The sequence below is a fragment of the Trichosurus vulpecula genome, chromosome 3 (genome assembly GCF_011100635.1).
Source record: "Trichosurus vulpecula isolate mTriVul1 chromosome 3, mTriVul1.pri, whole genome shotgun sequence".
In the NCBI taxonomy this organism is placed as follows: Eukaryota; Metazoa; Chordata; class Mammalia; order Diprotodontia; family Phalangeridae; genus Trichosurus; species Trichosurus vulpecula.
The window spans coordinates 434723512-434737629 of record NC_050575.1 but is presented as its reverse complement, the minus strand read 5'-3'; the positions used below and the strand labels follow the sequence as shown (position 1 = coordinate 434737629).

General features: G+C 45.4%; 1 protein-coding gene across 3 annotated transcripts in view; it reads right to left on the bottom strand.

Moving 5' to 3' along the window:
• Positions 1 to 60: 60 nt before the first annotated feature.
• Positions 61 to 14118, bottom strand: part of PAIP2B (poly(A) binding protein interacting protein 2B) — a 74984-nt gene continuing 60926 nt past the window's right edge. For 2 of the 3 annotated variants that reach the window (XM_036753109.1, XM_036753108.1), the window contains exons 3-4: positions 5683 to 5859; positions 4736 to 4854 (exon numbers count right to left, since the gene is read on the bottom strand). In XM_036753109.1, the coding sequence (XP_036609004.1) occupies positions 4798 to 4854; positions 5683 to 5859 (234 nt within the window). In that variant the 3' untranslated portion in view covers positions 4736 to 4797. Of the gene's footprint in view, positions 4855 to 5682; positions 5860 to 14118 lie in introns of all 3 variants that reach the window. The other variant, XM_036753107.1, reaches the window with a different exon arrangement.

Genomic DNA, 14118 nt, shown 5'->3' with positions numbered 1-14118 from the left:
ACCCCAAAGCAGCTGAAGTTGATGTAGGAAGGACCCACATAGGACTGACTACCACAGACAATCATTACCTTCTCATTTTATTGAAATTTTCAAGAGCTGCCATTTGGTTTGAATAGCAAAGTTCAGAAAAGTTAACTTTTTTTTTCCCTTTTTGACATTTTTATGAAAAAAAAATACCATTTTAAGCTTCTGTTCTCCCTCTCCCAACAAAATATTGTAGACAACTCTTCACCCAACTCCTGTGTAGCACATGCTTCCCCAAAGTGCTTTTGGATATTTCTGCAAGAGCCACACCTGGAAGTCCCCCGCCCGCCCACCTGCCCACCCACCCACCCACCCGGAGGTCGTCCTGCAGCGGCAGCTCAAAAAAGCAGTCTAGACACCCCTGATACATGCCTCCCTTTCCGGTGGAGCCCCCACTGCATCAGCCCACCCCTTCTTTTCCTCCCCTCCCCCACTAAAGGCAGCATGATCCATGGAGTGAGGTTACCACGGTCATCAGAAAGCTGGTTGGGAGAGGCTTCTCAATGCGATGCTTTCAAGTTCTGTCCACTTGTTACTCCATAATTTATTCCATCAGGGCTATTTGCACAGAGGGTAGATGAGATCTGAGCTCTCCAATAACAAGCAAAAGTTGTCATTTAAAAAACCAACAGAGAAGTTCCGGCTCTTGGAAAAGAGTGTACAAAATGAAGCTGGCTCTGAAGGGTCGATCCTTTGGAGGGAGCCAGGTCTGGGCCGCTTCCTGACCATTCCCATGGCTCTTCCTGAGGCATCTAGCTATGTGGCAACGGCGGCTGAAAGCCGAGGTGTGCTTTGTGTTTGTGATGAAGTATCCTCTAAAGAGCAGCAAACACGAAGGGTTCTGAATTCTTAGACAGGGCACAGTGATCATTTAGTACTGGCTACAGTAAACTCCATATTTTTATAGCTTTAAATAACCAAACAAAGTTTCTGCTTTTGCCATGTGCTTCTATTTTTCAAGTGGAGGTGACCAGCATGGGAACAGCTAATCGGACAAATGAATGTGCTTGGTAACAGGAAGACCTCAACGGCTTCTTTCTTCTCTACCTCCAGGGATAGGCATCTGAGCTAGGAAACCTGTAAGGCCAATGTGTTCAGCCTTCTATGCAAGACTGGCAAGGGTAGAAGAGAAAATCAAAGAGCTAATGGGAAATGGAAGACGTTGTTTCCTTCTTCTAGGCCCAACTCCCTTAGCAAGGAGGGATGGAAAAATATAAATATATGTATATATACACATACATATATTTTCCCCCAGAAACTTGTTACTAGACTGTTGTGCAGAACTGCGACTCTAATCTGTGACAGCAGAGGGCACAGCAGATAGGCTTCCACAAGCCACTGAGGAAAAGCAACCAACAGAACTTGACATTCCAGGGGCATTTGGGGGGAAAAGAGTGAGGAGGTCAGACAGTACAAACAAGAAAAAAAGTCTACAGCTAGGGACCCTTTCTTACTTCCCCTTTTGCCTACTTCTCCAAATTACTAATATGGTGCACCCAGGTGAGGGGTGGTACACTGAGACCCCAAGATCTGACCATCCCTTCCAGGCTGCTCAGTCTCTCTCATCCCATGTTGGGATCGGTTCTCAACCTGCTCGCTGACCTTCCCAGCAATTCAATCACACTCTTCGGGCTCTGACACAACACGTCTAAGAAGCCCATTAGCCAGGGCCCGTCTCTGCGCTCTATCCCTACCTCATGTTCTTGGCTGCCACCCTGGACAAGAGAGGGGCAGTTCCATCTCTCTATTTCTCCTACACAACCAACAATCCCATTCAAACCACAGCAGCATCTGCACTGACCTGGAGTTCCTTCACCCCAGCTTTCTGCTGCCATTACAATGATGCTGGACGTTTCTTGGAAACTCTAAATACACAGATCACTGCAAACTTAAGACCTCTGCTACTCTGGCTCCCCAAACACCCTTATGTACAGAGGCTTAGGGAGCTAGATACAACCCATTCACATGTTTCTGGTTCCCCTCTGCTGCTTCCCCCACACTGACCTGAAGTCAGAACATACTGGGAGACACTGGCAAAGTGCAGCTGGTGCTGTGGGGAAACCTGAAAAGGCAAGCGTGACTGCCACCATTTTAAAGAGGCTTTTTAAGGAAGATTAAGAAAAAACCATCTCTTAGTGAGGAATTTCATCTTAATCATTAAACAGCTCCTGAAATATAATTCCTCCTAACCTAGGATTTCCACACTTGCCCAGGGCCTAAGTGCATACTAAGAACCAGGATTGGAGAAGCAGCTGGGCTTGGAGCCAGGAAGACCTGAATTCAAATCCAGCCTCAGACACTTATTAGCTGTGTGACCTGGGCAAATCACTTAGCCTCTCTGCCTCAATTTCCTCACTTGTAAAACAGAGAAGTTGGATTCAATGGCCTCTAAGGTCCCTTTCAGATTTGATCTATGATCCTATAACTACACAGGTTCCATTTCCAAGTAAAAGACACTAAAGTTGAATTGAGTAGTCACTTAAGTCCAACTCCCTCTAAAGAGGCCTCTAGAACACAAGCTTTAATTTCCAAAGGGCTCCTCCTCCTCCCCCTCATAAAGCTCTGACGAGCCACCCCTTTCCCCTTTCTCCCCTGCCCCCCAGCCCCAACTCAAGCTGGGACAGAGATGGAGGCTGGGTAAAGAGAAGGAAGCTGGTGAGACCACTGGGGAGGGGCAGTGTAGAGGGTCTGAACGGTCAACTTTCCACCCCTGCAAAGCTGCTCCCTGGGCTTCCAAGCGAGCCTGGCACCTATGGCTCCTCTGTCCATGGGGATTTGGTGCTTCCAAATAGGGGATGGGATAGAGGCAGAGGGCCAAGACCCTGAACACAGCCGGGTCTCCAGGTCACCCATGAAGCCCTTTCACCTGGATGGCTGGTCTGTTCTTTTTCTTCCAAAGGACTATGGTTACTTAAAACCACCATCCCCTTCCCCATCACCGAGGGGACAAGAGTAGAGCCAATGTTTCCACAACTGCCCCTAAAGGCTGAGGAAGAGGAGCAGCCTGGGATTCGCAGGCTCCCTGACCCTCTGGGATCCGGGGACATTAACAGGAGCATCTGAGTCCCAGAGCTGAAAGTGGGCTGCTATCATCTCTAGTGAAGGGAGGGATGGAAGGAGCCCCTGCCAGCATCTCTGAATGGGCCACCGGCTCTCCGATGACTGGTGCCCTTTACCCAGCCAAGATGAGAAGCAGAGCAAGAAACACCAGGGTAACTTATGGAGGAAAGAGAAACAGTCCAGAGTTTTTAAAAAATGACCCTAATCTGGCTCATCAAGAAATCAAAGGCTTCTCGAAAAGTGGCTCCTCTCATCCATAGCTGGGCACTCCAGCATGCTCCCACCTATGCCAAAGTGGTCCTGCAGAGGCACCCAAATGTGGCAGCAAGTGCTAGGCCTCGGAGGGAAGGGAGGTTTGGTCAGCTTCTTCCCTTGACCATAAGAGCTAGTGTTTGGTTAAGTTTCTCATGAGTGGTAGTAACAAAAACCCCGTTTGGTAAGGAGGAAGAACACCCAAGGAGATACACAGGATGGTACCATGTGTAGCAATCTCACCAGCAGGGCACCTGAGCCACCCTGGCGGGCCTAGAAGGCCAGACATAATGGACAGGGAGGTGAGTGTGCTCCTCCCATTTAAGTACCTCCCATTGGGGGTACTCTTAAAGGGCCCATGGGCAAAACTGCACAAGGGACCCACGTGAACAATAAGAACTATCCTGGAAATAAATCTTTGGACATCACCCACCCTGCTGTGTACAGTCCCCAGGAAGTAAAGCCTTCAAGGAGAAGAAAGTTGGCAGAGGTGAAGACAGTCCAAATGCTGACAGAGGTAAGTATTGTAAAAGTCACAGTTGTGCAGTTCAACTTCTGAGTTAAAATCATCCCCACAGGAATTCCCCAGGCCTGAGCTGCTGGTGTAAACACGGCGTGCCACCTACTACCCCAATGCCATGGTAAAAACCAAGGGAGCCACAGGGTGGCAGAAGTAGGGGCCTGGGATGCTGGAGGAGGAGATGGCGAACCGACACCACTGCAATGAGACTGACGGTGACTATAAGCAGATGCTTAAGAGCTCCATCACAGGACCCCGAGGACATGGCAATGATAGATTTTGAAAGGAGAATTCATGACTGATTGCTTCCTGCTGAAGTCAGTGTGAGCCAGCTGTTCAGTCTGTGTTCTCTGAACGTCCTAGGATGGAGTTCTTTGTAGAGAGAAAAGGGGGTGGCAGGAAGTTCCAACAGGCCACAGTAAAAAATCCCACCCGTGGGAGTGTGAACGTAGAGCCCACTGGCCCACAGCCCAGTTCTCCTCCCCACGCTCCCCTTTCCCTCCTCCTATTCGACCAGCTCTGTGGCTATGGTAAGGAATTCTTCAGGCTCTCCTGGAATCTGATGAGTATGCTGCAGGTCATTCCCAAACACTAATCCTGGCAAAAAATGCTTAACACTTACAAACATCCTCTACAGAAGGAAAAGGAAAGGCAAAGAGAACGCAATCCTCTCACACAAAAACAAACAAAAAATGGAAAAAAGAGCCATTCTGTTAAAAGAAAAAGGAAAAAGGGAAAACAATCCAAAGTGTCCAAATGCAGGCTAGCAGAACAAAAGAGATACGCCCACATTAGAGGGACTCCATTCACAGTGTCCGGCTTGACACTCTTCCTTTCCCCTCCCCTGAGCACCCCCACCACCCTCCAGCCCCCGCCTCTTTGTGCAGTTTTGTCTCTGGAAGGAGGGACCCCCAAGTCCCCCTGAAACGGTTCAGGAAGATTCAGTACTTCACTCCTGGAATAAACTCCTTGGCATCAGGGTTCAGGTTACTTTTGCTCTGAAATAAGGAGCCAAAAGAAGATGTTAAGTGCCAGAAAGCAGAGGTTTTAACTTACTCCTAGAACCTGTCTCTTGTGGAGGCACCCTGCGTTTCAGGAAAAGCTTGTTTTCTCTTACTCTCAGCAGCCCTGAATGACTAAGGCACAGGTGGCGTCACCCATGTCTGACTAGACTAAGACCTCAGCAGCACAAGGGGGAGGCCGGGCTTTTCTTCCCCAATCCTTCAGCCAGCCTCCCCTTGGCAAATCTTCTCCATGATGCCTTCTAATGTCTTATGGCAAGGGCCCTGCGTCTGGCAGCAAGAACAGAGTTCTCAGCCTACAAAGCAAAGCCAGCACAGGGTAAGACTGACGTGCTTTTATTCAGACATTAAATCACCTCGGTTAATTAGCACCCTTAACTTCTGATTTTAGAAGGCTGTTTGCTCATGAGTGAACAAATACTCAAACCCTTCACAAAGCTGCTGGCCAAAGTGGCCTTACAGCTATGTTGCCTGGACGCTGAAATAAGCTCATTCCTAAGCTAGAATGTAGAACAGGTTTGGGCTCCTAAGTTCTAGGCCTTGAAGAACCCTCCTCATGCCCCCAGGCCAATTCCTATGTGACTCAGAACCCTACTAAGGAGAGGCTCTCAGGGACGGTAGGAAGGGACGACAGCTGAGGAGGAAGGCAAGCTACACCACACTATGCCCAGACTCAGCTTTCACCCTCCCCGCAATGGCAGTCTCCTCTCTCAAGTCAGTAGGACAAAAGGAGAATCCACTACGGAGGGCCCAGAGCAAACCTGGAGGTGCTCTCACAACAGCGTTCCCCCAAGGGAGCCTTACCAAAATATCTTCTGAACTGTGACTGTCACCGACAGAAAGTCCGTTGAGCTGCTGCTGCAGCTGCCCAATGCCTTGAGGCAGGTCTCGAGAGGGAATGAACCAGTCCTGGTCTTCTTCATCCAGCATCTCCTGGAGGCATCGGTCCAGGAATTCCTGTTCCTGAAGTTCTTCCTCCACCTGGCAGGAAGGGAGGGTGAAAAAGTGACTGGAGGCCTTCATGGACTGATGCAGAGGTGAGTCAGCAGAACCAGGGAAACAACACACACAAGCACCACAGAAGAGTAGAAGGGAACGCCAAAGAGACACGAAGCACGATGGAACCAGGAGGGCCCTGGGCACACCCAGAGGGAGAAAAGAAAACCACCTTCCTCCCTGGACCCCCTGAAGCACAGAACCCTCTCTTTTGTACTCAGTGCTCTTCATGACCTGGCGCTTTGCTCCCTTTCCAGGCTCCTTATACTTTCTTCCACCCTTTAGATTCTGGACCAAGAGCCATGGGGACCGACTCACTGATCCTCAAACATGAGGAGGGGGAGGGGAGAAGGCGGGGGAGGGGGAAGGGAGAAAGGGGGAGGAGGAAGCCTTGACCCTGGCTATCCCCACCATGCATGGAACACTCTAGCACCCCCCCCCCCACCCCGGCTCTCTCTCTTAGGATCTCTCACCCAGTCGGGACCCTACCCAGATACCTCCACATAAGGCCATTCTTGGCTCTTGGCTAAAGCCTCCCGCTTCAAGGTTATGTTCAGCCTACTGTACATCTCTTGAATGTACCTGGCTGTTGACACACTATCACCTCCGTTAGAATGTAAGCTCTTAAGGCAGGGGCTGTTTTTGTCTCTTTTTGTATCCTTAGCAATTAATACAGTTCCTGACACATAGTAAGCATATAATCAATGGTTACTGGTTTTACTGAATCTGTTTATCTTTCTAATCTTTGTTACGGGGTAGGCTTGTTGAGCAGCAGACAGAAAGATAAATGTGAAAAGGGCAACACTTTTAAACATGCTGCCAGTCAGGCATGCAGAAAGATGAGATGGGCCAGGGTGACTGGGTAGGGGCTGAAGAACAAAGAAACAGCCCTTTTCTGATCCAATCTGATCCTACAATAAAAGAGTCACAAAGACCTCAATCAGTGCAAACTCTACCAACATGACATGGAAACGTCTGCTCCTAATGATACAAGAGTCCCTTCATCATGGGACACTGGGAACGCTCTGGCATGGGCAACCTTATGGCTCTGACTCCTCTTCCCAAAGCTGCTTCACACTGGCTCTGGAGGGATGCCCTTGTAAGAAATGGGGGGGGGGGGGCAGTTTTGTTTCCACAGAGTTGAAAGTATTCCTCTTCCTCCCCCTCTCCCTTTCCCCCCTCCAGCTTTAGCAAAAACCAGGCCTCTGGTTGGTCAGGTGAAAGGTTAGACACATGCTTAAAGGAGCCATTTGAGGAGGACATGATGTAGGCAGTCAGGAGTTTGCATCTGGCCAATGAAAAGCCAGGCGGGAGATTCGATGTAGGGGTCAATAAAAGGGCTGATGACCATCTGAGTCCTTTGTACTTTCTCCCGTACTCTGTTCAGGGGATGTGCCCATTTATTCAGACCAAATAAATGTAAACTATAATTAAAACGTTCCTGGCTTCCCAACGAGTATCGTTTATTCCTAGACAACGTAAAAATGTTTCTAACACCCTCAACATTTTAGAATGGGGAGGAACAGAGAGGGGCCAACTGGTCTGACCAAAGCCACCTCACCTGGGAAACAACTGACAACTTGGTGCATTCAAAACCCTTCTATTAAGAGCACCCATGGTCAGTACTTGGCCTTTGACTGAAAAGAACATATTTATTTTTTCATTTTTGAAAATAAGAAGCCCATTAATGCTTAAAACACATCTTCATTTCTGTTTCCTTAAGGAGTATTTCTCTAAAAAAAGAAACAAGAGCCCTTTTAAATTTGACAACATCTATAAAAACTGTATAAAATTATTTCAAAGATCGCTTATATAAAAACTGATTAAATAACAAGTCTGCAGGCTACACAGACTCTCTTCTTTCTATGGTTCTACCTCTGGCTGCCCGACTTGCAGAAACTTATAATTTCCAAGGATGAAGAGAAGACTGAAAATTCAGAAAATTAAAACTTAATCTCACCATATTATTCCTTTAAATGCTGAATACATAACACATGACTTTGACCTTTGAAACTATTCATTTATTTTGCCTTAAATGAGTTCTTAATTGATGTCTTTTGTTTGGTTTTTTTTTTTACAGCACCCTAATTTCACCTAGACTCTCTCCCCTACCCAGAGAGCATTCCATGTAAAAACAGTATGTTTTAAAGATTAAAAAAGATACAGGGGGAAAATCAGCATCCTTGATCAATAAATTTAAAAAATCTGAAAATATGTGCAACATACAACATTTGTAGACCTCTTCCCTATGCAAAAGCAGGGAGGGGGCATCTGCTCATTTCTTTTTTCCAAGCCACACCTGTTCTGTATAATTTTGTAATTTTGTTTTTAGGGGTTTTTTTATTTTCCATTTACAAGTAAGCACTGTGTATATTATTTTCCTGTCTCTGCTTACTTTATTCTGCATTCATTTATATAGATTTTTCCATGTTTTTCTGTATTCGTCACATTTCTTATAATAGGTAATATTCCATGTTGTACTCCATTATATTCACATACCACAATATGTTTAGCCATTACCCAATTAATGTGCATGTACTTTGCTTCAATTCTTTGCTGTAACAAAAGGGGCAACCTTAAGTGTTTTGGTGTAAACGGAGATTTTCTTCTTATCAATCACCTCCTTGGGGAATAAGGCTGATAAATGAATCAATGGGACAAGCAGTATGAACATTTTAGTCATTTCATTTAATAATTCCAAATAGCTTTCCAAAGCTATTTTGATTCGCAGCTGCACAAACAATGCACTAGCGTGCCTCTCTTCCTCCAACTTGCTATCTTTTGTTGTCTTTGCCAATTTGCAGGATGTGATGTAAAACCTTAGGTTTTTTAAATTTTTATTTCTCTTATTAATGAATTGGAGAATGCTTTCATATACTGTTAATATTTTGCAATTCTTTTTTGAGAACTGTTTGTTTATATCATTTGACTCACTTCTGGGTCATATATATGTATTTGTATGTATATATACATGAAAGAGAGAGAAGGAGACAGAGACAGAGAGAGAGAGAGAGAGAGAGAGAGAGAGAGAGAGAGAGAGAAAGTTTTAATCTTGCATATTAAACCCCTTATCAGAGAAATCTGAACTAAAAACTTATTCATTCAACCTGTCCTTATCCTAGGTACACTGATTTTGTTTGTGTAGAAGCTTTTCACTTTCATGTAATCAAAAGTTACTTATTTTATCTTTTTAAATAGACTCTACCCCTTGTTTGGTTAAGAATATATCTCCTGCTCATGCTGTGATAGGTATATATCTGCTTCAAGGCCACAAATCCATTTAGAATGTAATGTGGAGTGTGGTATAAGTAAGATACTGTTGAAGCCTATATTTCCAGTTTTCCCAATAGTTTTTATCAAATAGGGAGCTCTCCCTGACTGGTTTACTCAACCCTGGGTTATTGGGTTTCATTGTTTCTAATTTTCCCTTGTCCAGTCTGTTCCACTGACCTACCTCTCTAGTTTTTAAAATAATTCCAGATGGTTTTGATGACTGCTTCTTCAAAATACAGTTTGAGGTCTGGAGGTCCTACTCCTGTTTCATCCCTATATCTTTTTATTATTTCCCTTGAATTTCTAAATTTCTTGGATTGTAATGAATTTCAAAATGAATTTGGTTATTTTGTCAAGTTCTACAACATATATTAATTGGTATAGCACTGAAACTATAAATTCACTTCAGGAGCACTGTCACTTTTTTTATTACATTAGAATGGCTCAGCCACAAGCACTGAATAGACCTCCAGCAATTAGAGTTATTCTTTATTTCTTTAAGGAGCATTTTGAACTGAATATATACAGGCATTTTGTGGTTTTGGTAGGTTGATCTCCAGATAGTTGATGAGTTTTGTAGTTACTTGAAATGGGATTTCCCTATTATTGCCTCTTGGATCCTGTTATCATTATATATAAATGCTCTTGATTTCTGAGGATTTATTTTGTAGCCTGCAACTTTGCTGAGGCTATTAATTATCTCAATTAGTAGCTCCCCAGGAGCTCTGATTCCCCCTTTTCTGAGGCCAGATGAGTAGTTTCTTTGAGCTCCCAAATCCTGGCAAATCATACTCTTTGCAAGGTCTCCATCTCCCTTTATAGACTATCTCTCTTCTGCATGGGAGTGTCCCCGTTTCTTCCCCATTTCAATCCCTCCTTTTGCCTCTTTGCCCATTCTCCTTAGGATCTCATGTTCCTGAGGGACTAAAGGAGGTATTTTCCTTTCATTGTCAGCCTTGGATTTAATTAGGGTACATTACATATTAACCTCTCATCTTCCTCCCCTTCCCTTTTTTATGTGCCATCTCATTTTGTAATTTAGTCCCACAAAAACAAACTCTTAATTCATCTGTAGGTAGTGTTGTGAGGTTTAGTCCATGATGGCTCAGGCCTATCTTTCCACCATCATGTATTAAATTCCACTTTCACCCTTTTCTCGTGTTCACTTAGACCTTACTGGTGTCTCTGTCATCATTCTGTTCTCATCCTTGGTTGCTGTTTCTGTTTCCATTCTTGTATTTCTGGTGTCTATGGTGTTTGAGGAGCAGGTAACCTCTTCAGGTTTGGTTTTCTTTCTAGGAAAGCTTCAAACATGTCCTCTGACGGACCAAGCATCTTTTTCCATCAATAGTTAGGCTGAAGTTTACAGGGGATGCACTCCTCTGGCCTTTGCCATCAGACTCCTGGAAGGTCACTGTGACCCTAGAGCTCACCCCTCAGAAGTCCTCTCTGCCTGGAGACTCTGGAATAACTCAGACCATCAGTTCCTTTTTTGTGTGTATTTGTGTTCCAGAGCTTAGCATGGCACCCAGGCAGCCCTTAGTAAATGTCTGTTAATTATGTCTTAAGCAATCTGTGTGTTCTTTCAATTGTCACTTTGTTTTCTGTGCTCAAAAGTTCCAGGCAATTTTTTGGAATTATTTCTTGCATTGTGATATATTCAGGTTTTTTGACTCATATTCCTCTGGGAGATCTATAATCTCTAAATTATTTCTATACATCCTGTCAAGATCAAATGTTTTGCTTGTACAGAGAATGTTTTCTTTTAACGTTACTGCTTCATCTTCCAGATTGTCCTTCACTTCTCTGTATTTGCATCCCAATGGGTTATTTTCTCTTTTGTTTCTTTGGTGATTCTTACCACAGTGGACTCAAGTTTTTCTAGTTACCGACTACCTCTGCTTCTCAGGTCATACATTTTTCTTTCACAATTCTTACTTCTCTTTTGGACCATTTAGGAACATTCCACTGTGGTGCCATAATCTCTTGAGAATCCACAGGGTCCTCTAACTTATCAGGCATGGATTCCTTTCCCTTCATCCAATATTGTAACAACATTTATTTATAGATGTGTGGCCTCTTTTGGATGATCTGAAGGCCATATCCCCTTCTGTTACTAATATTTTCCCTGTTGGTCTGCTTACACACAAGGCCCTTCACTGAATTTTCTTCCTCCTGAGATCCATCTGTTTTCTTATATCCTCTATTGTTCGCTTTCTGACTCCTTTGATGGAGGTTTCCCAGGGGCTGGACTTCAAAGCTGTATTCCACACCGGGCCACTGACATTTCAGCGGCCCTTTAGTCCCTGTCCCAAATGATTTCTGGGGACAAAAAAAATCAGCCCTAGCTGGATGCTGGGCTCTCTCCCCTGGCTCAGAGAGTGCCACCGAGCCCCACACAAGGTGTCCTGTCACACTTTCCTCTGCTTTCCAAGCCTCTGGCTGAACCCTGCTGTAGCACAAAGCACTGCCAGGCTGTTGTCTCAGACTAAAGCTTCTGGCTTTAGATTTTCTGCAGCACTGGAAAGTGGGGAAGGTCAGTGAGTGATGGGGGAGAGGGTCCTGATTCTGTTCACCAAGGGTTAGGGATGAGCCTTCTATCTCGTTAAGGTTCTTGGTGCCCCAGACTATGGAGGCAGCTGAAAATGCTTTATCTCTTATGCACAACCCCTACTGAGGAAAAGTTTGAGGAGTCATGAGGATAATAATAGCTAGCACTTACATAGCACTTTAAGGTTCACACACACACACACACACACACACACACACACACACACGAGAAAATGAGGCAGACCAAGGTTAAGTGACCAGCCAAGGTCACACGACTGGAGAGTGTCCAAGGCAGTAAGTGAACCTGAGTTTTCCTGACTCCAGCTCCAGGACTTATCCTCCCCTCGCTGGTCACGTCCCTACTAACTTTTGATCTGAACCGCACTGATGTCTGCTCTCTGTGCCATGTGAGAGCAGAGAGGCACAGGATCATGGACTCGAAGCTGGATTCATCTCGTTTAAACCTCTCCATTTCTTCCTGAGGAAACACAAACGCACAGGTGGCCGACCTGACCAAAGTGACACTACCAGCCCTGGGAGACAACCTCACGCCCTTCATGTCCATCTTCATTCATGATCCTTCCTGATCCCCACTGGGCCAGAGCCACTGATGGCTTCTCCTGACCCCAATTACCTGCTACAACCACAGTCTGCCTCTCTAGCTGGAAATCACTACTGATGATGCCTGCCATCTACATATGGGCCCCCTAAACACTGTCCTGCAATTTGTGCTCTGTGACCAGCTATGCCCCAGCCCAGGACCAAGGCCTCTGAGCATGGGAGCCAGTGGAAGGAGGGAGGGGGAGAGGGAAAGGGAGAGGGAGAGGGAGAGGGAGAGGGAGAGAGAGAGAGAGAGAGAGAGAGAGGGAGAGAGAGAGAGAGAGAGACTGTGTGTGTGTGTGTGTGTCTGCAGCTGTCACTGCGAGGGGCACAGATAATCCCAGGCAAGGATCACTATATCATTAGGGTAAAAAAATCTCCCCACATTTGTGCAAAGTGCCCTCTGCTTCACCCTCCTAAACCAAGCAGCTGCCCTCTATTCCAAAGAAAACATTACAGAAAGAAAAAAGAAAGAACAAACCGTACTTGGGTTCTTTCAGATGCCAGACTAGTCTCACTTACTAAAAATAGGTGGGTCACTGATTTCTTTTAAATGTTTTCTTATTCACTGCATATTAAAAGTTCAAATGGTCTATCTAGGAAGAAAATGATTTCATAACAGATATGAAAGTGAAATTGATTTCTTCCTCCTTAATTTACTCATGTCCCAGGTGCACTTGATGTAATAAAAAAAGGTCTAGGAACCATTCCCAGTTTGCCAAAGAGGATATGACACAATGTATGCCATGAATAGCAGGTCTGAAAAAGTCAAAAGGCTCAAGGGGGCTGCACAAAGATACATGTTCTGTAACAGAGATTTTTAAAGCCATAAAAGGTTCAGGTTTTCTTCCTTTCAGCTTGTTCAGTCCTATCTTACTGAGCTTTTAGATTTGTATTTTCCAAAAAGAAATCCTTACCTAGGGTGTTACAGGCACCAAAGGTCACAAAAAAAATGTATCACTTGATAATTATTTTAGTGAGTGAAAAATATTTTGAATTAAGGACGATCGTTCTCAGTGGCCCTTGCCACATCCTGCCCTAGTCCCTCAGGACGCTGCCATCCTGAGGCTTACATCTCATTTGGTGACTTAACTAGTCTTATGGCTTTCACAAGGAAAGGACAGCATATAGTGGCTCAAACACTGGACTTGGCAGTCAGGAAGGATCAGGGTTCAAAATCTGCCACTGATATTTATTAGGTGGGTCACCCTGGGCAAACCACTGAGCTTCCCTCAGGCTGAGTTGCTCTATAAAATAGAGATAGGCCTCACAGGCCTGCAAGTGAAGGGAACAAGGATTTATAGAGCACTTACTCTACGCCAGGCTCTGAGCAAAGAGCTTTTTACAATTTTCATCTCATTTGGTCCTCATAATAACCCTGATAGTGGCCCCTATTTTCAGCTGTGGAAACTGAGGCAAAGAGAGATCAGTGACTTGTCCAGGGTCATACGAGGAACTGTCAGAGGCTGGATTTGAACTGGTCTTCCTGCCTCCAGGTGCACTACCCACTATACCACCTCTTTGCAAGGGTCCCCATGTGATCCTAGGCTGTGGTGGTCTTGAGGATGCCCTCTACAAGCCTTCAAAGGCTCCTCATACTTGGCCAAGGGGATCGTTCTGGAGCAAGTGCTGCCAAGACTCCTTAGCTCTCTAGAATGCTTCAGGGTTGGCAAAGGACCTTGCTCACACTGACCTTTGAGGAAGCAAGCAAAGCAGCCCCCTCTCATTCCCTTTGGAGGCTGGAAGCCCCTTCACACGGGCCGATAACACTCCCAAGTCAGAGCTCAGGGGGGACCGAAGGAGAGAACTGGCTCTGCTTGA